General features: G+C 47.9%; 1 protein-coding gene across 2 annotated transcripts in view; it reads left to right on the top strand.

The window, feature by feature from the left end:
* The window catches only part of AHCYL2 (adenosylhomocysteinase like 2), a 73,252-nt gene that overhangs the window by 35,167 nt on the left and 12,647 nt on the right, over positions 1-25,438 (top strand). Inside the window, exons 1-6 of one of the 2 annotated variants that reach the window (XM_088055064.1) lie at positions 9,240-9,384; positions 11,129-11,237; positions 18,018-18,161; positions 19,519-19,619; positions 20,849-20,951; positions 23,381-23,475. In XM_088055064.1, the coding sequence (XP_087911190.1) occupies positions 9,331-9,384; positions 11,129-11,237; positions 18,018-18,161; positions 19,519-19,619; positions 20,849-20,951; positions 23,381-23,475 (606 nt within the window). In that variant the 5' untranslated portion in view covers positions 9,240-9,330. Of the gene's footprint in view, positions 1-9,239; positions 9,385-11,128; positions 11,238-18,017; positions 18,162-19,518; positions 19,620-20,848; positions 20,952-23,380; positions 23,476-25,438 lie in introns of those variants that run through there. The other variant, XM_014261635.2, reaches the window with a different exon arrangement.

Below are 25,438 nucleotides of genomic sequence, written 5' to 3'. Positions count from 1 at the left end.
CTCCCGTCTCTCTCTCTCAAACTTCCATCTCTGCTTCTTGTCCAAATGATACAATTCCATGTCTTTCTCCAAAGTTCTCCAGACCTTTCTCCTGGTGCTCCAACCCCAGCTCCATTCCCTGCCCTCTCCAGGTCTTGTGAGGGCTCCTGGATTTGAGATGGGGCCTCACCAGTGTGAGCTTGCTGGAAATTTCTGGAAATTTGCTGGAATTTCAAGGGAAGGGGAGGAGCTGGAGAGCTCCCAGGGGAGCTGTGGCTGGAACCCTTGGGGGACATGCAGCTCAGGAATACCGGGACAGTCGGAAGAAATCCCTGCAAATGCCCAATCGTGGATGCTCCTCAAAGCCTGTCTTGTTTTTGCCGTTTTCCTCCATCCATGGAAACGTCGGGATTTTTCCGCAGGCTCTCGCTCCCTCTCGTGCCTGCATGGGGCTCTTGCAGCCTCTGGGCTGGAATTCATCCTGTTCCCTCCTTCTTGCAACAGCCCGGCTCTGATCCCATCCATCTGTCACGGAATCGGACCCAGCTCTTCGGCAGGGGTGGCAATCCCTCTGTTTTTGAGGATTTGGAAAGTAATTCCTAATGCTTCAATCCCGTTCAACCTCTGGATACTGGAAATTTTATATTTACTGAGGTTTTGAATTGTTCTTTGCTCTGAAGCTCATCCCTGAGTGATTTATTAATCAAAGTAGCAATAATTCCTAATTATTCTCCCTTTCCTGGAGCCAGGATTTGGAGCAGCTTTTCCAAGCAGATCGCTGCTGGTATTTCCTGAATTTTTTAATTTGGGAAATTGGTAAAATTGGTAAAATTGGTTTGAGTCAGGGATATTGGAAATTGGTTTGAGTCAGGGATATTGGAAATCACCATCCACAGGGAGTTAAAGGTTGGGGAGCATCAGGGAGGTTTTGTTCTGGTGTTTTCAGGGATCATGGTTAGGGAAGGAGGAAAATCCCGATTTCCTCGTTCTGACCTAAACCTTCATCTCATCTGAAACTTCAAAGGAGCTTAAATACTCATCATCAACATTTTTTAGTCTGGGTTATTTTTTTCCCCTAAAATAAGGTTGTAGGGCCCAGGTGGGAAGTGATGGGAACACACAACTCATGCTGAAATTCCTGATCTGAGAGATTATCCCAAACTTGAAAGGTTTGCAGTGGAAAATGGAAACAGCTTGGGGTTCAGTTTATTGGGATGTTTTGTTGGATCAAACTTCCCAGGAAGGTCTCAGGGGATCAAGTCCAGCAGAGCCACCTGGAGCAGGTTGGCCAGGACCAGATTCCGTGATGGATTTCTCCAAGGATGGAGCCTCCATGGGGTGTCCCTGTGCCTGAGCAGTGTCACCCTCCCAGGAAAACCAGGAATTTCTTGCATTCCTGTTTGTGCCTGCCCACTCAGGGGTCACCACCAAGGAGATCCTGGTGTTGTCCTCCCCTCCCCTCAGGGGCTGGCACTGTCCATGTCCTCTTGTGCCGAGATGTCCTCGCTCCAGGCTGAGCATTCCCAGCTTTTCCAAGGGATTTCCCCTCCCTCGGCCACCACCATTGTCCTGTCCTGGGCTTGCTCCAGGTGCCTCTCCTGCCCTGGGACACCCAGCACTGGACACAGCGATGGGGCCAGGGGTGGCTTCTGTGAGAAGCTTCCAGAAGCTCCACGTTGGACGCACCACTGGCTGGGGCTGGATCCATCAGGGATGGTGGGAGAGCCTCTGGGATAAACTGCAGGAGGGAAAACAAAACACGGGAGAGAGGATGAGAAGGATGTGAGAGGAGCAGCTCCCCAGCGGTGAGGAAGGGGCAGCAGCTGCTCCAGCTGCTAGAGCCGAGATTCCCAGGGATTCCCAGAGATTCCCTGAGATTCCCAGCCCATGGAGAGGCAGCTGAGCCCAGTAGTCCAGGGAGGTCCATGGGTGAGCAGAGATGCCCCAGCAGCCCCTGGAGGAGCCTCCACCGGAGCAGGGGATGCCCGAGGGAGGCTGTGATCCCATGGGAAGCTCCGGCTGGAGCAAGGTTCCGGCAGGAACTGTGGATCTGCTCCAGGCTGGAGCAGATTCCAGGTGGGATTTGCGACCCCACAGGGACCCCAGGCTTGAGCAGTTCTTGAAGCCCATGGAAAAGGGATCCATTCCTGAAAGACTGAACCCATGGAAAAGGGATCCATTCCTGAAAGACTGAACCCATGGAGAAGGGATCCAGGCTGGAGCAGTTCCTGAAGGACTGAGCCCATGGAAAGGAGCTCATGCTGGAACCATTCCTGAAGAACTGCAGCCCATGGGAAGGACGCTGAAGAAGTTCCAGAGAAGGTTTAGGTTGGATATTGGGAAAATTCCTTCCTGGAGAGGTTTGTCCAGCCCTGGCACAGCTGGAGTCCCCCATTCCCGCAGGAATTTCAAAGACACGTGAATGTGGCGCTTGGGGACAGGGTCAGTGGTGGTCTTGGCAGTGCTGGGTTGGACTCCATGATCTCCAAAGGCTTTTCCAACCTCAGTGATTCCATGTTTTCCATGGAGGAAGGAATGCCCAGTGTGCAAGGACAGTGAGAGCTCCCTGGGAATATCCGTGCTGTGCAAATCCCATGCTTCAGCTTTTTCCTGGCACAAATTAAACTTGGTGTTCTTGGAGATGGGAATGGGACGGTCTCAAGGCAGCAGGGACCGGAAACTTCTTCCCATCTGGAAAGGGGAACTGCCAACAGTGGGAGAATACCACCCTAAATATGACAAACTCCCAGAAATTCCCAGCAGAGAACGGGAATTCCGAGGGAGAAGAAGGGGGAATGCTCCCAGCCCCACCTTCACCCCGGTGCCAATGACAATCCAGAGGGGGCTGGAAAAGCTCATGGAATGCGGAATTTTGAGTGAATTTCAGTTAAGATGAAACCTCAACCCAAGCCTTCATCCCACAGAGGGGCAGGATTGTGTTTGTATCGCGGCCTGGATGTGGAATTGTGCAGGAGATCCCTTTCCAAATGTTCCTTCCTGTCTTTTCTGCTCAGCAGAGGGAGCTGCAGCCCTTCCAGCCGCTCCATCCCTGGGATTGCGATAAAGCATTCCCCGTGAAACGTGGAGTTCATTCCGGACTGGATCCATCCTTTAAAAGCATTCCCCTTGGAATGTGGCGTTCATTCCGAACCAGATCGAGCTGGAGCTGAGCTTCGGTAAGAATTTGAGGCGTCCCTGCCTTCTTTGGGTTGAGGCTGTGGGAATTTTGATGATTCCAAGTGAAATCCTCAGTGCTGGAAGCCTCCAGGTCTAAATCCCAGGACATCGCAGCTGAATTTGTGGAGACATCGGAATTTTGGGGCCGCCGGGCTGGGATCATCAGCAGGTGATGGATGGACACGTCCTCCACGCCACAGCCAGGTTGTTCCTGACTCAAACACCGAGCAGAGCCGAGGTCGGTGGGAAATCAGGGCTGTAAAAACGGGCTGGATCCAAGCCCTTCCCGGATTTGGGATTTGGAGCAGGAATGAGGAACCCATTGCTGCCTTGAGCACGAGGCCAGGTCCTGAGGGACCTCTCTGCTGGGACATCTGAGGGCTCCGTGAGCTGTGGGGCTGGGCTGGTGCATCCCAGTGCATCCCAGTGCATTCCCAGTGCATTCCCAGTGCATCCCAGTGCATTCCCACTGCATTCCCACTGCATTCCCACTGCATCCCAGTGCATTCCCAGATGTGAGCGCGGAGGAATTCGCCGTTGGAGATGTGGGACGGCGGCGCTGGCGCCTTCCAGCTGCCCGAGTGGATGGTGAGTTACTGACCTGCTCCCTTTAACCAGCTGAATTCCTGGTGGGAACTTCAGGATACGGCATTTTAGCTGGAATGAGGCTCGTTAAGGTGGGAAATTAACGAGCATGAATTGCCTCATTAATCACGGCCGAGTGTCGGGGGATGATCCTGACAAATCACCCCAAATCCGTTGTATTAACAACCAGTTTTTATTGTATTTTTATTGCATGAACAGCCAGTTTTTATAGGAATTTGGGACAGGCGGGGAGGAGAAGTGGGAGAATCCACAGTGTGTTCCAGGAGATTTGGAATTTCATCTCAGATCCATCTTTTCAGCTGAATTTTTACCATCAATTTACATTCTGCTGTCGGAATAAAACCTCTTAAAAGTTCCCCTCCAGGGCAACAAACGCTCCTCATTTGAGTGGTTAAAGAGTTTAAAACAGTTCCCAAATATTAAAATCCACTTTTCCCTCCTTCTCCAGTGGAAAGAGTTCCTGAAGCAGCTGAAAATAAAATGACATAATTCCAAAAATCAGGTAGGGCTTGGAAGGCAGAATTCCACGTCTGGGATTGGCTCCGTGTGTCCCCTTGGCCCAAAAATGGACCAATATTTGTTATTTCTTCCTATATTTCTGCTCACATCTCAAATTTCTGGATTTGAAGTTGTCCTTCCTTGAAGTTCTTCTAAAAATACTTGGATCAATGCGATAAAAAAGTTGGAATTCTGGTGCTCCTGCAAAGGAATTTGATTTTATTTACAAGTATTACCCATGCATTGGATTCAGGCATCATTATTCCCCTTTACATCCAGCTTTATGTTCCCTGCTACCCCTTTCTTAATTTTATGGATTTTATTGTAAAATTCCAGTTTATTCTGCCTTTCACTCATTATTTTTGTGGCACAATTCTTTCGGCCTTCTTAATTTTATGGATTTTATTGTAAAATTCCATTTTTTTCTGCCTCTCACTCATTATTTTTGTGACACAATTTCCGCCTTCGCTAAAATTTCAACATCTTTTTATCAACAATCAGGGATGAATTTTGCATTTTAGGGTTATCAGTGGCAAACTTTGCATGGTTCACAACTTCATTTATTGTCTCAGGCGTGGATTTTTTTTCTTTGTGAAAACGTGGAATTTTCCTTAAAAACAAAACCTTTCCCTGTGGATTCTCTTAATTTTTCCCTTACGGATTCTGTGCTCCTGGGATCAGACGACAAAAAACTTTATTTAAACAGACTTTTTTTTTTTTTTATTCTTTCAGCTTTAGTAATTTCCTTTTCCAGTGGGGGTTTTATGATTTCATGGATGGTTTAAAGCTGCTGTGGCATCAAATCCATCTCCAAAGGGCTCTGGGTCATGTCCTGCAGCGACGTTTTTAATCAGGATTTTAACTCGGCTCATTTGCATTTTATGTGGTTCCTCGGGTCAGCGTGGGAGGGAGCAGCCACATTTCAAGAAATAATTAGCCCGAGCTCTAAATTGCTCATTATCTTTAAGGTCATTATTTCAAACAGTCTTTTAGATCTTAATGTTCTTGCTGAGCCCCTGTTTTTTACATCCACCTCTTATTATTAACCAAATATTGGAAAATTCTATTTGTAGTGAATAATATTAATATTAATATTAATAATAATAATAGTAATAATAAAAATAATAAAAATAATAAAACCAACAAAATAGTAAAATATACTAATAATAATAATAAAGTAAAATATACTACTACTACTACTACTACTACTACTAATAATAATAATAATAATAATAATAATATAATTGGGAAAGCAGTTTAAAATGTGAGTTCTCCCATATTTTGGGACTTTGATGGAATCACAGAACCCCTGAGGTTGGAAAATCCCCCTAAGCCCATGGAGTCCAACCATTCCCAGCACTGCCAAGGCCACCACTGACCGTGTCCCCAAGTGCCACATCCACACACAGCTTTGAAAATCCCTCCAGGGATGGGGACTCCAAACCTCCCTGGGCAGCCTTTTCCAGGGCTGGAGAGCCTTTTCCATGAAGGGATTTTCCCTGAAATCCCACCTGAACCTCCTGGACACCCTCAGCACTCACGGAAAGGCTCCGTGTGCGGTTGTGGGAGGAGCTGTGCGATCCCGCGGGATGCTGGCTCAGGATGGGGTGCCCTGGCAGGCGGTGACTCCGCAGGGATTTTCCGTCTCCAGCTGCTGGGATCCCACATTTCCAAATTCTAAAACACCCGTGAGCTGTTCATTGCAAGTTGAGGCAATGTAGAAATACCAATTTCCTCTTTTTCCTGCTTTTCGTGGGATTGTGACCAACAGAGCTGGGGTGGCCCAGGGGACCCATTCCACTGCTGAGGGAGGAAATTTCTCTCTTCCTTGTCCTTCCCCTTGTCCCCACTTGAAGTGCCTGGGTTAGGGGTTTGTTGTTTTCTTCTCTTTGAAGGATTTCTCCTCCCTGCTCCCACCAATTCCAAGGGATTCCCTGCCAGTTGCCCCTGGATCCCTGGCAGTGGCCAAGGCCAGGCTGGACATTGGGGTTTGGAGCCGCCTGGGACAGCGGGAGGTGTCCCTGCCATGGCAGGGCGGCACTGCAGGGGCTTTGAGGTCCCTTCCAACCATAATTCCACCACTCCACGATCCAACACGGGGGTGATGCCTTCGAGAATCAATAATTTGAATTCCCAACCCCCTCGGAAAAGCGCTTTGGCCCAGGTGGGTGACTCCTCATTCCCATCCTTCCTTTCGCAAATCCAGCTTTAAGCTGCACATTCCCTGGGAGTTTTCCACACAAGGGTTAAACCTGTTTGCTAATCCTGGAGCCGAGCTCCGTGTGACCTTTGGAGAGGTCTTTGGAGAGAATCTGGAGCACTTTGAGCTCCGGTGAAGTGTTTGGCTCAGCCAGGATCCCACATTGATTTTAGGGACGTGAAGCTCTGGAATGTGCAGGGACAATCCCTCTCTTGGAATGATGATTCTCTCTTGGAATGATCCAGGCTCAGGAGGTGGGTGAGGAGAGGTGAGGCTGAGGGTTGGAGCTCATTACCAACACGGAGAGGGTTCGGAATCACCGATCCCATGGGAGGAGCCGGGCTTGTGCCGACACCGGTGTCCCCAGCACCTCTCAGGTGTCACCGGGAGCAGGAGATGAAAGATCCACCTTGGCAGCTCCGGCGCTGCAGGAAAACAACTTTTCCTTCATCAATAGGGATGAGAGGGAAGCAGGAGTGGGACATCAGGACAATCACCCTGGTCCCCCCCACATCACAGCACAAAATCATTTCTCCACCAATCTTCACCCTCCTTTATTTAACAAAGATAAATTAATTTTATCTCTCTTCATCATCAATGGATGAGACATTTTTCCACTGGGAAAAGACTTCCCAGGAAGTTTGTCACCAAGCAGTGGCAGTTGTTCAAGGCCACCACCTTGTCCTGCTTCTCCATCCATAAAATGATGGATTTTAACTCACTCTGTGCAGAAATTTAAATTCCCAAGCTCTTTGCAGGTGGATTTGGAAGCTGCAGCGATGCTGGAGAGTTTGTGCTGTTTAATCCCACAGAAAACTCTTGTTTTCTCCCTTTGTTCGCTAAAAAAAAATAAAATCTGTGGCCAAGAATCAATTAAAATCAATTTAAATTAAAATTAAATTCTCACTAGAAAACAATTTCCTGGGCTTGAGCGTAGTTCTGGTTGTATTTGATTCTTCCAGATTCACACAGAAATTACAGAAGATTCCTGAGCTCTGGGGTGGAGATGAAGCAAAATCTTTTAATTTTAGCATTTTTATAGAACATTAATTCTTAATTTTAGTGTGTTGGACCCGACCTTCACTGAGGATAGAAAAAGGCTTTTTTTCCCTAGGAAAAGCCTTTGGATTTAAGTAACTTGGTGTGAAAACTTGCTGGAAAAGGAGTTTGTGCTTTGGAGTTACCATAAAATGAGTTTTTTACCCCCTTTAAAGGCTTTGAGTTGATTTACACTGAGCTGAAGTCATGTCTCCCTTAGGATTTTCCAGGAAAAGGTTCATGGATAATGTGGAAAATGAAAAATTTACCTGGAAAACACCAATTAGGCTGTAGCGTCAAGTGATAAAAACAATGCTGATCCCAGATTCCTATTCCCTGAGATATTTCCACATTGGAAATAATTCATATTTCCATTTTTCACATCTTTCAGTCATTGTACAACTCAGAAATTCTGGGGGGTTTTCATTCCTTTTTTCCCCCCATCCATTCCAGGATTTGCTTTCACATAGCTCAGGAATTATTACTCTTTTAATGGATTCCTTGGAGACAAAAAATGCCATGGAAGGAACATTTTGGAGGAGCCCTTGGAAGGAATTTTCCCTGGCAACATTTTCCATTCTCAGGACAACTGTTGAGGAGCAGGATCGGATCCAATCCGGTGTAAATTCGGTGTAAATCCGGTGTACAGAAGGAATCAGGGCTGGGGGAGCTTTTTATTGCGTATTCAGTCAGAAACAGAGCTGAGGACAATCGGTGGTGCCCTGCTGCTTCCCAAATCCCTTTTCCTTGGAATCACAGAATGGAATCACAGGATGGGGATGGGCTGGAGACCTCAAAGGCCACAGCAACCTCTGCCAGTGCCTCACCACCCTCGTTTTTCCCATTTTTTCTTCCTTGGATCATCTCTTTCCCACCTAAAAGGCTGTGGAATGAGATTGTCCCATGCAGGACAATCATTTCAATTCTCGTTTAGCGGCTGGCGTTGTTATCCAAGGAGTTTTATCCCTGATAATTTATATTATCGGAGATAATTCCCATAAAAACCCCTCAATGTCCTGCCCTGAGAAGCTGTGGCTGCTCCATCCCTGGAAGTGTCCAAGGTTGGGGCAAGCTGGGATAGGGGAAGATGTGAGGTGGAACTGGATGGGATTTGAGGCCCCTCCCAACCCAAACCATTCCATGATTCCGTAATTCCCAAAGGATCGGAACAACACAGGGATGAAGGTTGGAGTCCTGGACCCTTCCAAGGACAAACTCTGCCCTGGCCGCCGTGGGGGACTCAGTGAGGAGCGGGATAATTAAAATAACAATAATTAAAAACCACTTTGCCATCCAACAAGCAGCCCCGTTGTTTTAGTTGCTCATTAGTTAATTTCCTTCTAACAAGGCTCTGTTAACGCAATCATCTGACATTGGTGGGGGGGGAAAAGAGAGAGCGGAGAAGGGGAGGACCCGAGTTAAAGGAGCTTAATTAGCGAGTTAATTATAGCGAGCTGGGAAATGTTCTGGTTACATAAATAAGGCATTGTTATGCACACACCAGCCAGGCCACGTTCAAAACTGCCGCGGAGCTCCGGAGGTCAGGGAACGCTGTAATTCCACACAAAACACAGGCAGGAATTGTTTGTCGGGACGCCTCATTAAGTCCTGGGGTCTGCCAAAAAAACAACCCAAAAAAAAAAAAAAAAAGAATAAATAAATAAGAGTCTGGAAATCCAACTGGTTCCCTTCGCCTCCCACCCCGGCCGCCTCTGCCTGTGGTGAAACCGGAGCGGGCAGGATCAGCGGGATCGGGATGGGGCTGGCGGATATAAATTGGGCATTCCCTGCTCCGGAGGGAGCCGCGCCCGGGGGCAGCCGGCGAGGCCGCCATGCCCAACAAGAAGAAATACAACATCAACGGGGAGTCGGGGATGAAAGCCCAGGTGAGGGCACTCTTCGGGACCATAATAATGGTTTTTCTACTCAAAAATGTGTTTGTTTCTCTCGCCTCTCTCTTCTTCCTCCTTTTCTTGCTGTTTCCACCCGATCACTCATTCCTGGAGCCGCCCGGTTGGAGAAAATGCCGATCTCCTGAGAGATTCTCCTCATTTTCTCTTGGGAGTGATGAAGTGGCGGGGCAAACACGTTGCTCCGGGGTTGTTCTTCTGTCTGGAGGAGTTGGTGGGGTCGGCGCGGGGAAGTTTTCCAGGAAGTCCTTGGATTAGGAGATCTTTTTTTGCACGGAGAAGTAGCTCAAGGTGGCTCTCTGTGATGGAAACCCCAGGTCAGAGCGAGTGGTGGCTCATTTGGAATGTAAAGGTGAAACCTCACCTGCATCCAGCACTCGTTAACCCCTTGTGCCCCTGCAGGTGAGGTTTTCCAGCTGGAATCATTTGTTCCTGCTGGAAGTTGAGCACAGCAGCTCTTGTGTCACTTCTGAGCAGCTTGGGCTCCTAAATCCAAGGAAGTGCAGCTTTCCAAGGCTCCACAGCTTCTCCTTGGAGCTGTTGCCTTCAGAGATGTTTTGATGGGCACTGACCGAGCTCAGCCTGGAGCCAAATCTCTCTTTTCATCCCCACCTGGAACATTCCCATCTTCCCAGCCCGTCTGGAACGCGGCTGTTGTGGGTTTGGCAGGGATTGGAACAACCTGGGATAGAGGAAGGTGTCCTGTGGAAGGGGGTGGACCTGGATGATCCTGAAGGTCCCTTCCAGCCCAAACGCTTTTGGGACTCTGTGAAATTCCCTTTTTGCCCAGTTTGTTTATTCCCTAAAGGATTAAAGCCAAAGGACATCAGCCAACGCAATCCAAAAGCAGATCCGAGCCTTGACCTATCCCCTTCCCGGATTTCCTGGTGCTTCCTTCCACTCCTGGCTCTGTCAGCTGAAGCTGCACCCAGCTTGTGGCAGTGTTTAAGGGGTTTAAACCTTGAAGGGTTTATTTTAAAGTCTGGTTCTAATTCTGTCTGGTTCGGTCCAGGACTTCTTTTGCTTCATCATTTACTTGGTTTTGGTTGTGCGAGGGCTCTGAGAACTCTGACGTACCGAGATCATTGCGTTGTACAAGAAGTTGTGTTTGATGTCCTTGGAGAGGTGATGTGAGAAAGGAAAATGTGAATTTAACCCAAATTATTCCCCCTTTGTTAGAATCCCTGCGTGTCTCCCGCACCGCTTCACGCCAATAACTTCCTCCTTTGATGGAGCTGCTCAGCCGTGGAGGGATTTGTTCTAAATTAAGGGAAGAAAAAGGACAAAAAAGGGAAGTTATTTCAGGCCAGGACTTCCCAGAGGAGAAATATAAACCCTGGTGTGTGTGCAAAGCCCCCGTCCCGCCAGGATCGGGGCGTTAATCCCAGCACCGCCCTGGCTGTAACTTGAGTTTGGTGTGGATTTTCCCTTCCCGTGGGTGTTCCTGATCCGGTGTCGTCGTGTTGCGTACTCCTAAAAACTTGTGTTCCCCAGGCATCTCTGCTCCCAAAATTCAACAGCCTGGAGCGACATCTCTAATCTTTGCTGGAAGGGCTGAAATGAAACAAAAAGGGCAATTTACCATTTCCTGTTCCCATTAAATAACAGGATTTGTGCTCCAGGCTGTGACTGAGTGGGTGCCGGTGTCTGCTCGAGGCTGTGGGTTCTTGGGATTGATCTGCTGGGTTTTTTACAGAAAATCCCTGATTTCTTTCCACAGATCCAGTTTGCTGACCAAAAGCAGGAGTTCAACAAGCGCCCGAGCAAGATCGGCCGCCGGTCGCTGTCCCGCTCCATTTCGCAGTCCTCAACAGACAGCTACAGCTCAGGTGTGTCCAGGGATCTCCCACATCTGCTCTGGGCTCAGAGGGAAGGCATGGAAATAGGGTTTTGCTTTTTTCCTCTTTGTCTTGTGTAGCTGGATGGAAAATTAAACAATTCTGGTGCTCTTCTGCTCTCTCCTTATAACCCTGGTGTGCAGCTGCTGCTGCCTTGCCTTCCATTCCCTCCCCATCCTGTTCCTTCTGGGCTTAGGAAAACAGTTTTCCATGTTTTATTCCTGTTTAAGTATCGTCTTCCCTCCTCTTCCTGAGAAAATCCACAGGGATCCCATTTTAGGTTTGTTGCATGTGAGCTTGGAGTCTTTGGGGACCTTTGAAGGGCTCTTGGAAGGGGTTTCTCCTGCTGGAATCTCACTGGATGGATTTTTGGGATACTTGGCAGCTCACAGTGTATTTGGGGAGAATCTGGGTGGTTTCAGGGACTTCAGAGCTCATCTCATTCCAACCCCCTGCCGTGGTCAAGGACACCTTCCATGAGTCCAGGTTGCTCCAAGCCTCATCCATCCTGGCCTGAGAGCTCTGATTCAGCTCTGGCAAGTTTGGAAAACCTCAGGAAACTCCGGTTCCAGCTGCTCCTGATGGTTCATGGCTGGTGGCCAGAAGTCCTCCTAAGTGGACACCCTCCTTGGTGTGTCCTCACTCATTCCCACGATGCAGAAGACGAGCTGGGACAGGACCAGGCTGTGAGGAGCTCTTGGCATTCCTCAGCAGGTTTGGAAGAGTGGAGGTGGAAAAGCCGTGGTTATCTTGTCACCCAGCTCCTGGCTAAGGAGTCACTAAGCTGCTGGAGCTGCTGGAGCTTCTGATCTCATCCTGGACACCAGAGTCCCATGGTTCCATCCCGGTTTTTGTGGGAAAGCCGACTGATTCCCGTCTTTTTTCCCACCTCACGGCTTGCTGCTTCCTTTGTGCTGCTTTGCAGGCTTGGAGGAACCTCCAAAGTCTCTTCCAGAGGTTGGGGACAACCTGAGTGACCCATCCTGCTGGCACTGAAAGCATTCCCATGGGAAAGGGAGAAATTCAGGAATGCTCATGCCATGTTCTCTGCAGAGGCACATCAGCCTGGGCTCTGTTTGGAATCCACAACCCCATCCAATCCCTGAGCACCTGGGAATATTTTGGGACTATTTTTGCAGACTCTGGGTTTGCTTAGCCTGGCTGATGTCACCGTGTTCGTTCCCGAGTAACAGCTGGAAGGATTTGGAGTAACTTTGGGGAATTCTCCTCATCTCCTTGCAATTAACATCAGAAGTGCAGTTAATTATCTCGTGGAAATGTTCTATTTCCTGCTAATGAAAGGAGCAAGACACATTCCTCATGGAGACTTCAGTTCTGACAGCACCTGGATGGAGGATGGATGGATGGATGGATGGATGGATGGATGGATGGATGATGGATGGATGGATGGATGATGGATGGATGGATGATGGATGGATGGATGGATGGATGGATGGATGGATGGATGGATGATGGATGGATGATGGATGGATGGATGGATGATGGATGGATGGATGGATGGATGGATGGATGAATGGATGGATGGATGATGGATGGATGGATGGATGGATGGATGATGGATGGATGATGGATGGGTGGGTGGATGGATGATGGATGGATGGATGATGGATGGATGGATGATGGATGGATGGATGGATGGATGGATGGATGGATGGATGGATGATGGATGGATGAAGGATGGGTGGGTGGATGGATGATGGATGGATGGATGATGGATGGATGGATGATGGATGGATGATGGATGATGGATGATGGATGGGTGGGTGGATGGATGATGGATGGATGATGGATGGATGGATGGATGGATGGATGGATGATGGATGGATGATGGATGGATGGATGGATGATGGATGGATGGATGGATGATGGATGGATGATGGATGGATGGATGGATGGATGGATGAATGGATGGATGGATGATGGATGGATGGATGGATGGATGGATGATGGATGGATGATGGATGGGTGGGTGGATGGATGATGGATGATGGATGGATGGATGGATGATGGATGGATGATGGATGGATGGATGATGGATGGATGGGTGGATGGATGATGGATGGATGGATGGATGGATGGATGGATGGATGGATGATGGATGGATGATGGATGGATGGATGGATGGATGGATGGATGATGGATGGATGGATGGATATGGATGATGGATGGATGATGGATGGATGGATGGATGGATGGATATGGATGATGGATGGATAGATGGATGGATGGGTGGGTGGATGGATGGATGGATGGATGATGGATGGATGATGGATGGATGGATGGATGGATATGGATGATGGATGGATGGATGGATGGATGATGGATGGATGGATGATGGATGGATGATGGATGGATGGATGATGGATGGATGGATGATGGATGGATGATGGATGGATGGATGGATGGATGGATGGATGGATGGATGGATGGACGGATGATGGATGGATGGATATGGATGATGGATGGATGGATGATGGATGGATGGATGATGGATGGATGATGGATGGATGGATGGATGATGGATGGGTGGGTGGATGGATGATGGATGGATGGATGATGGATGGATGGATGATGGATGGATGATGGATGGGTGGGTGGATGGATGATGGATGGATGGATGGATGGATGGATGGATGGATGGATGGATGATGGATGGATATGGATGATGGATGGATGATGGATGGATGATGGGTGGGTGGATGGATGATGGATGGATGGATGATGGATGGATGGATGATGGATGGATGATGGATGATGGATGGGTGGGTGGATAGATGATGGATGGATGGATGGATGGATGGATGGATGATGGATGATGGATGGATGGATGGATGGATGATGGATGGATGGGATGGATGATGGATGGATGGATGGATGGATGGATGGAGGGATGGATGGATGGATGGATGGAGGGATGATGGATGGAGGGATGGATGATGGATGGATGGATGGATGGATGGATGGATGGATGGATGGATGATGGATGATGGATGATGGATGGATGATGGATGGATGGATGGATGATGATGGATGGTGGATGGATGATGGATGGATGATGGATGGGATGGATAGATGGATGATGAATGGATGATGGATGGATGGATGGATAGATGGATGATGGATGGATGATGGATGATGGATGGATGGATGGATGGATGGATGATGGATGGATGATGGATGGATAGATGGATGGGTGGGTGGATGGATGATGGATGGATGGATGATGGATGGATAAGGGACAGATAAGGGATGGATAAGGGATAGAAGGATTTTTTTAGGTTAGCCCAGCCTGGATAACCCAAGTGCTCAGTGTTGTTACCCACCACGGGCATGTTCTGGGTGTGGAATTAGGAGAGGAATATCTGGAATTCCTGCTGCTGTTTTGTGATTTTTGGAAGGTTTTACAGGAAATAAACCAGTTTTGTCCTTATTTGGGGCCTTTTTTGCCCTTAGTGATGCCAGTTTAGGCAGCTCAAATATCAGCAAAGCCAGACTTGGCTGAGTTTAGGCTCTGACCTGGGCTTTGCTGGGGCAGGACATGGGTGGAGGTCACATGAGACCTGCTGCTGCTGCTTTCATGTCATTCTCTTGGAAACCATGGAATTGTGGAATATCCTGAGCTGGAAAAGACCCACGTGGATCATGGAGCCAAATAATCTGCAAGTGATACATTGATAACAGAAATGGTGGAATTCTGGAATGGTTTGGGTGGGAAGGGACCTCAAAGCCCACCCAGTGCTACCCCTGCCACCTCCCACTCCTCCAGGGTACTCCAAGCCTTCTCCAGCCTTGGACACTTCCAGGGATGTGGAATCCTCAACCTCTCTGGACAGAGATACAAGCACATAACACAAATAATCCAATTTATGTTTCCATTTTCCATGGCTCACAGAATTCCAAGCTCAGGGAGGAAGTTCTCATTAATCAAATTCAGAGAAAATTTTTAGGAAACTGTCCCATCAATTAATGACAAGTCCTTTCATTTCATTCTTTTTTTTCATTTTACAGAAATGAAAAAAGCAAAATTGACCTTTAGAGATTTGGTTTGCTGTTATATTAATTAACAGCATACATTTAATTATCATAATTATATATACACTATATTTTAGATATATTTAATAATTTTAGATTTTAGATTTATTTAATAATAAAAAACTTCCTGCCTAAGAAAATCAGGTGACTCCAGGCAGGATTTTTTTGTTGTTGTTCAAAAAAATTACTTTTAACTCCCAGAACCAAAACTCCCTGGTTTTAAAGCAACCTCTACACAGATTAACTCTCTTCAAGGAGCTAATCCTCCTCCTCCAAGTAATTAATCCTTCCTCCTGGAGCCCTTGATATAGAGTTTGGTTTTATATAAGGTGCCCCTTGTGGTTAATCCAGGCTCCTGGTCCCTCAGGATCTGCTGCGGGGTTGGGAACGGAGCGGGAGCCCCGCTGCCCTCAGGGGTTTCTGGCAGGGTGGGACTTGCCCTTCACCCCCTGCCGAGGATGGGGAGAAATCCCAGCAGTGCCTAATTCCCTCCTAATTCCCTCCTAATTCCCTGGGATCGGGAACTGGGCGGCTCTCGGGGAGTTTTTTCCTTGGAATCTTGAAACGTTTCCTGCGAGTCAGGAGGGAAAGTGTGGAGCTCATTGGGTCCTGCAGGAAACACAACCCCATGGCCAGTTTAACTCCTTCTTTGGGGTTTTTTGGGTGTGGAAATGTCACTGGAGCCAATCGGGGTAGAAGATTGTTTGATTTACTTGGAATAAGTGAAGGGGATGTTGGAATCTGTCCCCACTGGAGGCCAGGAGTGTGAACCTCCCACCCTTCCTGCTGCCCCATTCCTCTGGCGCAGATTTGGGCTGGAAACCGGGAATCATGACCATTGGCTGGAACCCGTGGAAGGAAGTATCCATAACCATCATTCCCAGCGATCCAAAATATCAGCCAGCTCCACCAGGACCATCGTGGATGGAGCTGTTCCACCACGGAATTCCTCTGGGATGGAACAAGTAATTGTTCATGAGCTGGAGAGGAAGGACTTGGAGCAGAGCAATTCCATGAGGAATGTGGGAATAGTCCTGGAACGGTCACTTGGAGAGCAAAAACTTGGATCTGAACAATTCCATGAGGAATGTGGGAATGGCCATTTGGGTCCTGGAAGTGTCACCTGGAAAGGAAGGACTTGGATCAGAACAATTCCATGAGGAATGAGGGAATGGTCCTGGAAGGGTCACTTGGAGAGGAAGGACTTGGATCAGAACAATTCCATGAGGAATGAGGGAATGGCCACTTGGGTCGTGGAAGGGTCACCTGGAAAGACTTGGATCAGAACAATTCCTTGAGGAATGAGGGAATGGCCACTTGGGTCGTGGAAGGGTCACCTGGAAAGACTTGGATCAGAACAATTCCATGAGGGAATGGCCACTTGGGTCCTGGAAGGAAAAGAGGAGCTGGGATCTGGAGCTCATTGCGTTGCTCTGGCTGCTGCTGCCTGTCCTGAAGGATGGAAGAGGTTTGGTTTCCCACAGCAAGGGCACATTCCAGAGGAAAACGTGGATCAGCTGATCCAAGGTGGTGGTTAATCCATCACAGCTCAGACCAGAAATTGATGTGATTTTATTTATTTAAGTACGCGGGATTTTCGGAATCACAATAAACGGGAAAGGGGATTTCTAACCCCACGAGGGGCTCTTCCATGTGTCTGCCGTGGTCTAATTCCATAATCAAAAGTTTGGAGGACACTGATATGGAAAGAAGATAATTATTGACAGCTCCTGGAATTAATTCAGCTCATCCACACCCTCTCTTAAGGGAACCTTAATCCAATCCCATGGGGCTCAGGGCAGGATCCGGTGATCCCCGGCCTTCCAAACAATTCCCGAAATCCCCCAAGGATGGAGAGCCAGCAGCTCCCCAGCCAATCCACACCAGGCTTGTGTTGTCCTCCCGATGGAGAAGCTCCTTCCAACCATCCCACCTGAGCCTCCCAAGCTCCAACCTCCCGTCACTACGAAGGAAGACCAAAATGGAGCAAATCCAAGGATCAGGAATCCCACAAAAATGGGATCATCATCAACTCACACCCTCCCCGAGACTGTTGGGGATGAAATAGGGTCTGAAATGGGTTTGGAAGTGCTCTAAACCACAACAGGCATTTTGTGGGATGTCTTGGACATGTGGGGGCCTGAATTTTGGGAAGAGAGGCAGGAGAACTTTGGGGAAGAGAGGTTGGAGAACTTTGGGGAAGAGAGGTTGGAGAACTTTGGGGAAGAGAGGTGGGAGAACTTTGGGGAAAAGAGGTTGGAGAACTTTGGGGAAGAGAGACAGGAGAACTTTGGGGAAGAGAGGTGGGAGAACTTTTGGGAAAAGAGGTTGGAGAACTTTGGGGAAGAGAGACAGGAGAACTTTTGGGAAGAGAGGTTGATGAGAACTTTTGGGAAGAGAGGTGGGAGAACTTTTGGGAAGGGAGGTGGGAGCAGGCCATGGAGATGACCTGTGTGGGAACTGGGCAGTGCTCAATCCCATCACCTCTGCTGTGGTGTTGAAGTAGAGGTTGATGAGAACTAAAAATTCATCCCAGGTAAATCCAGCTGGGAAATTTATCCTTATGAGGAGAAGGAGAGATCCCAGCTGGGAACAGAAGGAGTTGGGCTGGAAAACCACCCATGGACACCCTCTGTGGGCCATCCACACCCTTCCCTGTGGGTGATGGGGGTTTTGGGAATGTTTTATCCCATTCCTGACCTCCTCTGCTCCCTGCAGCTGCCTCCTACACGGACAGCTCCGACGATGAGACCTCCCCGCGGGACAAGCAGCAGAAGAACTCCAAGGGCAGCAGCGATTTCTGCGTGAAGAACATCAAACAGGCCGAGTTCGGGCGCCGCGAGATCGAGATCGCCGAGCAGGGTAAGAGGGGCTCCTTCCTTCTGCTCCTCTGGGGCTCTTCCTTCTCCCAGATCCCCTCCTGGGGAGCCTCAGGGTGCTGTGGGCTTCCTCACCCCGTTCCTGTGGGGATGGGAAAGCTTCCGTGGGGTTTTGGGCGGTGGGAAAGTTTCTGTGGGGCTTTGGGCGGTGGGAAAGCTTCCATGGGATTTTGGGTGGTGGGAAAACCTCTGTGGGATTTTGGGTGGTGGGAAAGCTTCTGTGGGATTTTGGGTGGGGATTTTGGGTGGTGGGAAAGCTTCTGTGGGATTTTGGGTGGTGGGCAAGCCTCTGTGGGGTTTTGGGTGGGGATTTTGGGTGGTGGGAAAGCTTCTGTGGGATTTTGGGCAAGATTCTGGGGGATTTTGGGTGGTGGGAAAGCTTCTGTGGGATTTTGGGTGGTGGGAAAGCCTCTGTGGGGTTTTGGGTGGGGATTTTGGGTGGTGGGAAAGCTTCTGTGGGATTTTGGGCAAGTTTCTGTGGGATTTTGGGTGGTGGGAAAGCTTCTGTGGGATTTTGGGTGGTGGGCAAGCTTCTGTGGGATTTTGGATGGTGGAGAAGCTTCTGTGGGATTTTGGGCACATTTCTGTGGGATTTTGGGTGGTGGGCAAGCTTCTGTGGGATTTTGGGTGGTGGAGAAGCTTCTGTGGGATTTTGGGCACATTTCTGTGGGATTTTGGGTGGTGGGAAAGCCTCTGGAATTTTGGGTGGTGGGAAAACCTCTGTGGGATTTTGGGCAAGCTTCTGTGGGATTTTGGGCAGTGGGAAAGCTTCTGTGGGATTTTGGGTGGTGGGAAAGCCTCTGTGGGATTTTGGGCAAGTTTCTGTGGGATTTTGGGCAGTGAGAAAGCTTCTGTGGGATTTTGGGCACGTTTCTGTGGGATTTTGGGTGGTGGGAAAAGAGTTACAGGGTTGTGCTGTGTAATTCCAACCAACTATTAAAGGACTATTCTATGGCCAAACTTATTTTATTAAATCAGTAGAAAAGATGAAATCCATCCCACAAACTTCACCATTTTTGGTTTAATTACCTCCAAAAAAATAAAAATTAAAAAATAAACCCACCTAAAAAGGATTTAGGTGCTGGATATCGGAGAGGTGGAGTAAATCAGCAAATCCCAAAGCAGATTTTCCTGCGGCCTCACCTGGAGGCAGGAATTTGAACATAACAGTCAAAAATCCAGAAGGATTTGGGGTCATTTTGATGTATTTGGGGTTTGTTCTTGAGGTTTTGGCTGATTCGAAGCTGTGTGAGTTTATGGGAACTCCAGGCAGGGCGTGGCTGTTCCTCCTGTGCTCTTCCCATCCCATTCCCAGACTCCTTTTCCCGTTTTCCCTGCAGAAATGCCAGCGCTGATGGCTCTGAGGAAGAGAGCTCAGGGGGAGAAGCCTCTGGCCGGGGCCAAGATCGTGGGGTGCACTCACATCACGGCACAGACGGCGGTGAGAGCCCGGCCCCGAACCCACACGGGGAATTCCCACTGCTCATTCCCTAAAACCGACCCCAAATAGGGAGAGGAGGGATTCCCTAAAACTGACACAGGAGGGGTTCCCTAAAACTGACCCCAAATAGGGAGAGAGTGATTCCCTAAAACTGACACAGGAGGGATTCCCTAAAACTGACCCCAAATAGGGAGAGGAGGGATTCCCTAAAACTGACACAGGAGGGGTTCCCTAAAACTGACCCCAAATAGGGAGAGAATGATTCCCTAAAACTGACACAGGAGGGGTTCCCTAAAACTGACCCCAAATAGGGAGAGGAGGGATTCCCTTAAACTGACACAGGAGGGATTCCCTAAGCCAGACCCCAAACAGAGAGAGGAAGATTTCCCTAAACCTGAGAGAGTAGGGATTCCCTAAACCAGACCCCAAACAGGGAGAGGAGGGATTCCCTAAAACTGACACAGGAGGGATTCCCTAAAACTGACACAGGAGGGATTCCCTAAAACTGACACAGGAGGGGTTCCCTAAGCCAGACCCCAAACAGAGAGAGGAAGATTTCCCTAAACCTGAGAGAGGAGGGATTCCCTAAACCAGACCCCAAACAGGGAGAGGAGGAATTCCCTTGAACAGAGGGAGGAGGGATTCTCCAGACCTCTCCAGAATCTTAAACCCAACATTAGAGACCTCTCCAAAAGCTTAAACCCAATTTCAGAGACCTTTCAGCAGCTTAAACCCAACTTAGGAGACCCCCACGGAACCTCAAACCCAATTTCAGAGATCTCTCCAGAACCTTAAACCAAATTTTAGAGACTTTCCAGTAGCTAAAACCCAACTTTAGAGATCTCTCCAGAAGCTTAAACCCAACTTCAGAGGCTCCAAAAGCTTAAATATAACTTCAGAGACCCAGAACCTTAAACCCAACTTTAGAGACCCTCCAGAACCTAAAACCCAACTTTAGAGACCTCTCCAGAACCTTAAACTCAATTTCAGAGACTCTCCAGAACCTTATACCCAACTTCAGAGACCTCTCCAGAACCTTAAACTCAATTTCAGAGACCCTCCAGTAGCTAAAACCCAACTTCAGAGACCTTTCAGCAGCTTAAACCCAGCTTAGGAGACCCTCCCAGAGCATCCAGCCCAGCTCTAAGCCCTCGCAGGAGCTTTCCCAGCAAGGCCAGGTGAAAGGCGGGATTTGGCCGCGCTGATTCCTGTGGTTTTTTGGGATGCAGGTGCTGATGGAGACGCTGGGAGCGCTGGGAGCTCAGTGCCGCTGGGCCGCCTGCAACATCTACTCCACCCTCAACGAGGTGGCCGCTGCCCTGGCCGAGAGCGGTAGGAAACGTCTCCCTCTTCCCTGGAATTCATCGGGAATTATGCCTGGCTTTTATAGGGAATTACGCCTGGGTTTTATAGGGAATTTTTCCTGGATATTAAGGGAGTTTTTCCGGGATTTTATAGGGAATTTTTGTGGATTTTATAAGGGATTTCTCCTGGATTTTACAGGTAATTCCTCTTGGATTTTATAGGGTATTTTTCCGTGATTTTATAGGGAATTCCTCCTGGATTTTATAGGGAGTTTCTCCTGGATTTTATAGGGAATTTTTCCTGGATTTTATAAGCAACTCTTCTTGGATTTTATAGGGATTTTTTCCAGGATTTTATAGGGAATTTTTGTGGATTTTATAAGGGATTTCTCCTGGATTTTATAGGGAATTCCTCCTGCATTTTATAGGGAATTTTTCCTGGATTTTATAGGGAATTTCTCCTGCATTTTATAGGGAACTCCTCTTGGATTTTATAAGGAATTTCTCCTGGATTTTGTAGGGAATTTTTCCTGCATTTTGTAGGGAATTTTTCCTGCATTTTATAAGGAATTTCTCCTGCATTTTATAGGGAATTCCTCCAGGTTTTTATAGGGAATTTCTCCTGGATTTTATAGGAAATTTTCCCTGCATGTTATTTCTCCTGGATTTTATAGGAAATTGCTTTTGCATTTTATGAGGAATTTTTCCTAGATTTTATAGGGAATTTCCCCAGGATTTTTAGGGAATTTTTCCTAGATTTTATAAGCAATTCCCCTTGGATTTTATAGGGAATTTCTCCTGCATTTTATAGGGAATTTTTCCTGAATTTTATAGGAAATTTCTCCTGCACTTTGTAGAGAATTTTTCCTGGATTTTATAAGGAATTTCTCCAGGATTTTATAGGGTATTTTTTCCAGGATTTTATAGGGAATTCCTCCTAGATTTTATAGGGAATTTTTCCAGGATTTTATAGGGAATTCCTCCAGGATCTTGAAAGGAATTCCTCCAGGATTTTTTAAGGAATTCCACCTGCCTTTTACAGGGAATTTTCCCTGCCCCATCGTTTATCACCTCTCAGAGTTTTTCCCCTTTATTCTCTTCAGTTTAGAATAAAGCTACAGCACAAAAACCAACCTTTTCCAAAGCTCTGGAAATCCTGGAATGTTTATTTTTCCTGGACTTACCCAGGTCAAATCCTTGGTAAAAATGTCCTTTGATGAGCTGAAGCTGGAAGTTGCTTTGCTCAAAGAAACGAAGCTAAATTGGGTTTAAATTCCATCATTTGGGGCATAACTTGGGTGAAAGGGAGAATTTTGGGGGGAATGGAATTCCCAAAGAAATTCAGTGGAACTGAAAAATCCTGGGTGTGTCCACGGGTTTTATCTGGGAAAATCCAGGGGTTTTCCCTAAAACCAGGGATTTTTCCTGGGTAAATCCAGGGATTTTACCTGGGTAAATCCAGGGATTTTACCCGGACAAGAGCAAGGGTTTTTACCCGGATAAAACCAGGGATTTTACCTGGGAAAAGCCAGGGATTTTACCTGGATACAGTCAGGGATTTAACTGGGAAAAATCAGATTTACCTGGATGAGGCCAAGGATTTTACCTGGATAAATCCAGGGATTTTTCCTGTGTAAAACCAGGAATTTTACCTGGATAAATCCAGGGATTTTTCCTGTGTAAGACCAGGAATTTTAACTGGATAAATCCAGGGATTTTACATGAGTAAGGTCAAGGATTTTACCTGGATAAATCCAGGGATTTTACCAGGACAAATCCAGGGATTTTACCTGAGTGAGGCCTGGCATTTTATCTGAGTAAATTCAGGAGTGGATAAATCCAGGTATTTTACCTGGATAAATCCAGAGTTTTTTCCTGGGCAGGGCCAAGGATTTTACCTGGAAAAGGCCTGGGATTTTACCTGGGTAAATCCAGGGATTTTATCTGGATAAATCCAGGGATTTAACTGGATAAATCCAGAGGTTTTACCTGGATAAATCCAAGGATTTCACCTGTGTAAATGCAAGGATTTTACCTGGACAAATCCAGGGATTTTACCTGAGTGAGGCCTGGGATTTTACCTGGATAAATCCAGGGGTTTTACCTGACTGATTCCAGGAATTTCACCTGGATACATCCAGGGATTTCACCTGGATACATCCAGGGATTTCACCTGGATACATCCAGGGATTTCACCTGGATACATCCAGGGGTTTCACCTGGATACATCCAGGGATTTTACCTGGATAAATTCAGGGATTTCACCTGGATAAATCCAGGGATTTCACCTGGAGCTCCGGGACTGCAGAAGAAGCCAAACCCACCGCGGCTCTCGCTGGCTGAAGCCGAGTAATAACTCAACACATCCAAAGAAATTAACACATTAATTAATAACTCAGTATCCAAGAGCTGATTCCCAAGGGATTTTCCTGCATTAACCCCTCCCTCCCTGGCCAGGATTCCCTGTGTTTGCCTGGAAGGGCGAATCCGAGGACGATTTCTGGTGGTGCATCGACCGCTGCGTCAACGTCGAGGGCTGGCAGCCCAACATGGTGAGTTGGGAAACGCCTGGAAAATTCCCACCTGGAGAGGAGGAAAAGGAGGGAAGAGCAGCTAAAAAATCTCCTGGATCTCACCAAACGGGGTTTTGTTTCGCTGCTTCCAAAACCAGCTGCCTTCATGCAGTTTTTTGGGGTGTTTAGTTTGATTTCAGAGCGTCTTGCTGCAGTTCAAAGTGCTAAAAATGGCTCCAAAACAGTGTTTTTTGAGAAGAGTTTTTCACCCTTAAATTCTCACCTTTGCTTGAGGTGATTTTTGGGAACAAAGCCCAGATTTTTCCCTGATTTCAACACTTTAAACCACACAAACCTCAGGTACCCCAACTCCCTTTTTATCCTGCCCTTGTTTCCAGGGAAAACAGAGAACCCGGAATGGGGCAAGCAGAATCATTTTCAGTTCTCAGATGTGCTGTTTTCATCACATTTCCCAAAAATTTTGGAGCCCTGGAGCTCCTGATTTAAATATGAGGAGTAATCAAAGGTGGAAACGCGGATCTGAGTTGGGTTTTTGCCAATATTGGCTCATTTGAGGTGGGATTTTTGTCCCTTCCAGTCGCTGTCACCTTTAAAAAGAACCAGGAATGTCCAAAAAATCCACCCCCGAGGTATCAGACTGAGTCTAGACACGAGAGCAGCTCTTTGAGGAATAATTTTCCATCCAAAATGTCACTTTTGGAAGGAGCCGGCGTCCCAGAAAATGCGGATTTTTTGTTTTCTTCATTCTGGGACTATTTTTAGACCTGCTCCCGGAGCATGGAAATGATTGAGGGAGCACCAGGAGCTTGGATCTGTTCCCAGAGATTTTGCTGGATTTGGGAGATCCATGGTTTTGGAGATAAGAAATAGGATGCTGGGTGAGGAGCAGGGTGTGAGAAGGATCTTAAAGCCATGGAATTATGGAATGGTTTGGGTTGGGAAGGATCTTCAATCCCATGAATTCCACAGGGACACCTCCCATTATGCCAGGGTTCTCCAAGCCCCATCCAGCCCGGCCTTGAACATTCCAGGGATCCAGGGGCAGCCACAGCTGCTCTGGGAATTCTGTGCCTCATTTTTCCCACAATTTCTCCTTGTTCCTTGGAAATCGAGCCATTCCCATTCCAGGAATCCTTCATTGGGTGGGCTCTGGGAATTCTGAGCTTCAGGGGAGGGCTCCTTCTGGACAGGAGTGGTTCAGGAAAAAAAGGGGGTATTTTTCCTTGAAAAATATGGAATCTGTGAGGTTTCCTTCATGGAAGAGCCTCTCCAGGGATTTTCTGCTGGAGAAAACATTGGAAGGGCTGAGAGAGGCAGGAGAGAAGCTCCAGCTTTTCTCTGGGAAAAATTACTTCCATCTTAAATAAAGTGGGTTTTTTTTCCCAAAAATCCCTGCCTGGAAGACCAGGAATGAGGCCAAACAGCCTGCAAAAAGCTGGGAAAAGTGCAGGAATATGGGATGGGCTGTTGGATGTCTGGGGGTGCCTCCCAGCAAATCCCAGCCCCTCCAGGGATCTCCTTGGTGGGGTTTCCATCCCTTGCTCTCCCAGGAAAGGAGAATTCCTTTCCCAGGAAATTCCCTTCTCCAGGAAAGGGGAACCTGCCGAGGGCTGGATTCTCTCTTGGAAAAGGGATAAAGTGCTCCGTTGAACAGGGATTAATGGATTGAAGATGTCCTGGGAGACTGGGAATTCTGAATTCCTCCCTGGCTGGCCCAGGAGAGCTCCCAGTTCCATGGATGGGACACGGAGCCGGGAATGGATTCCCTGGAGATTCCTGCTCAGCTCTGGCAGGACACCCGCTGCTTCCCGGGTGTTCTGGAGGAGCAGCTGCTCCCTGGTGCTCACCACGGCGGAAATTCCAGTGATTCCAAGATTCTGGAGAGAGGTGGGAACAGAACACGGTGTTTCCAAGGAATTCTGTGTCCCTGGATGGTGGAGGAGGAGGAGGAGGAGGAGGAGGAGGAGGAGAAGGAGGAGAA

This window comes from Pseudopodoces humilis, chromosome 5 (genome assembly GCF_049639895.1).
Source record: "Pseudopodoces humilis isolate 2021_Gansu_Grassland_sample_001 chromosome 5, ASM4963989v1, whole genome shotgun sequence".
NCBI lineage: Eukaryota > Metazoa > Chordata > Aves > Passeriformes > Paridae > Pseudopodoces > Pseudopodoces humilis.
Note: the sequence above shows the minus strand (reverse complement) of the source record. Positions and strands in the feature narration are given on the sequence as shown.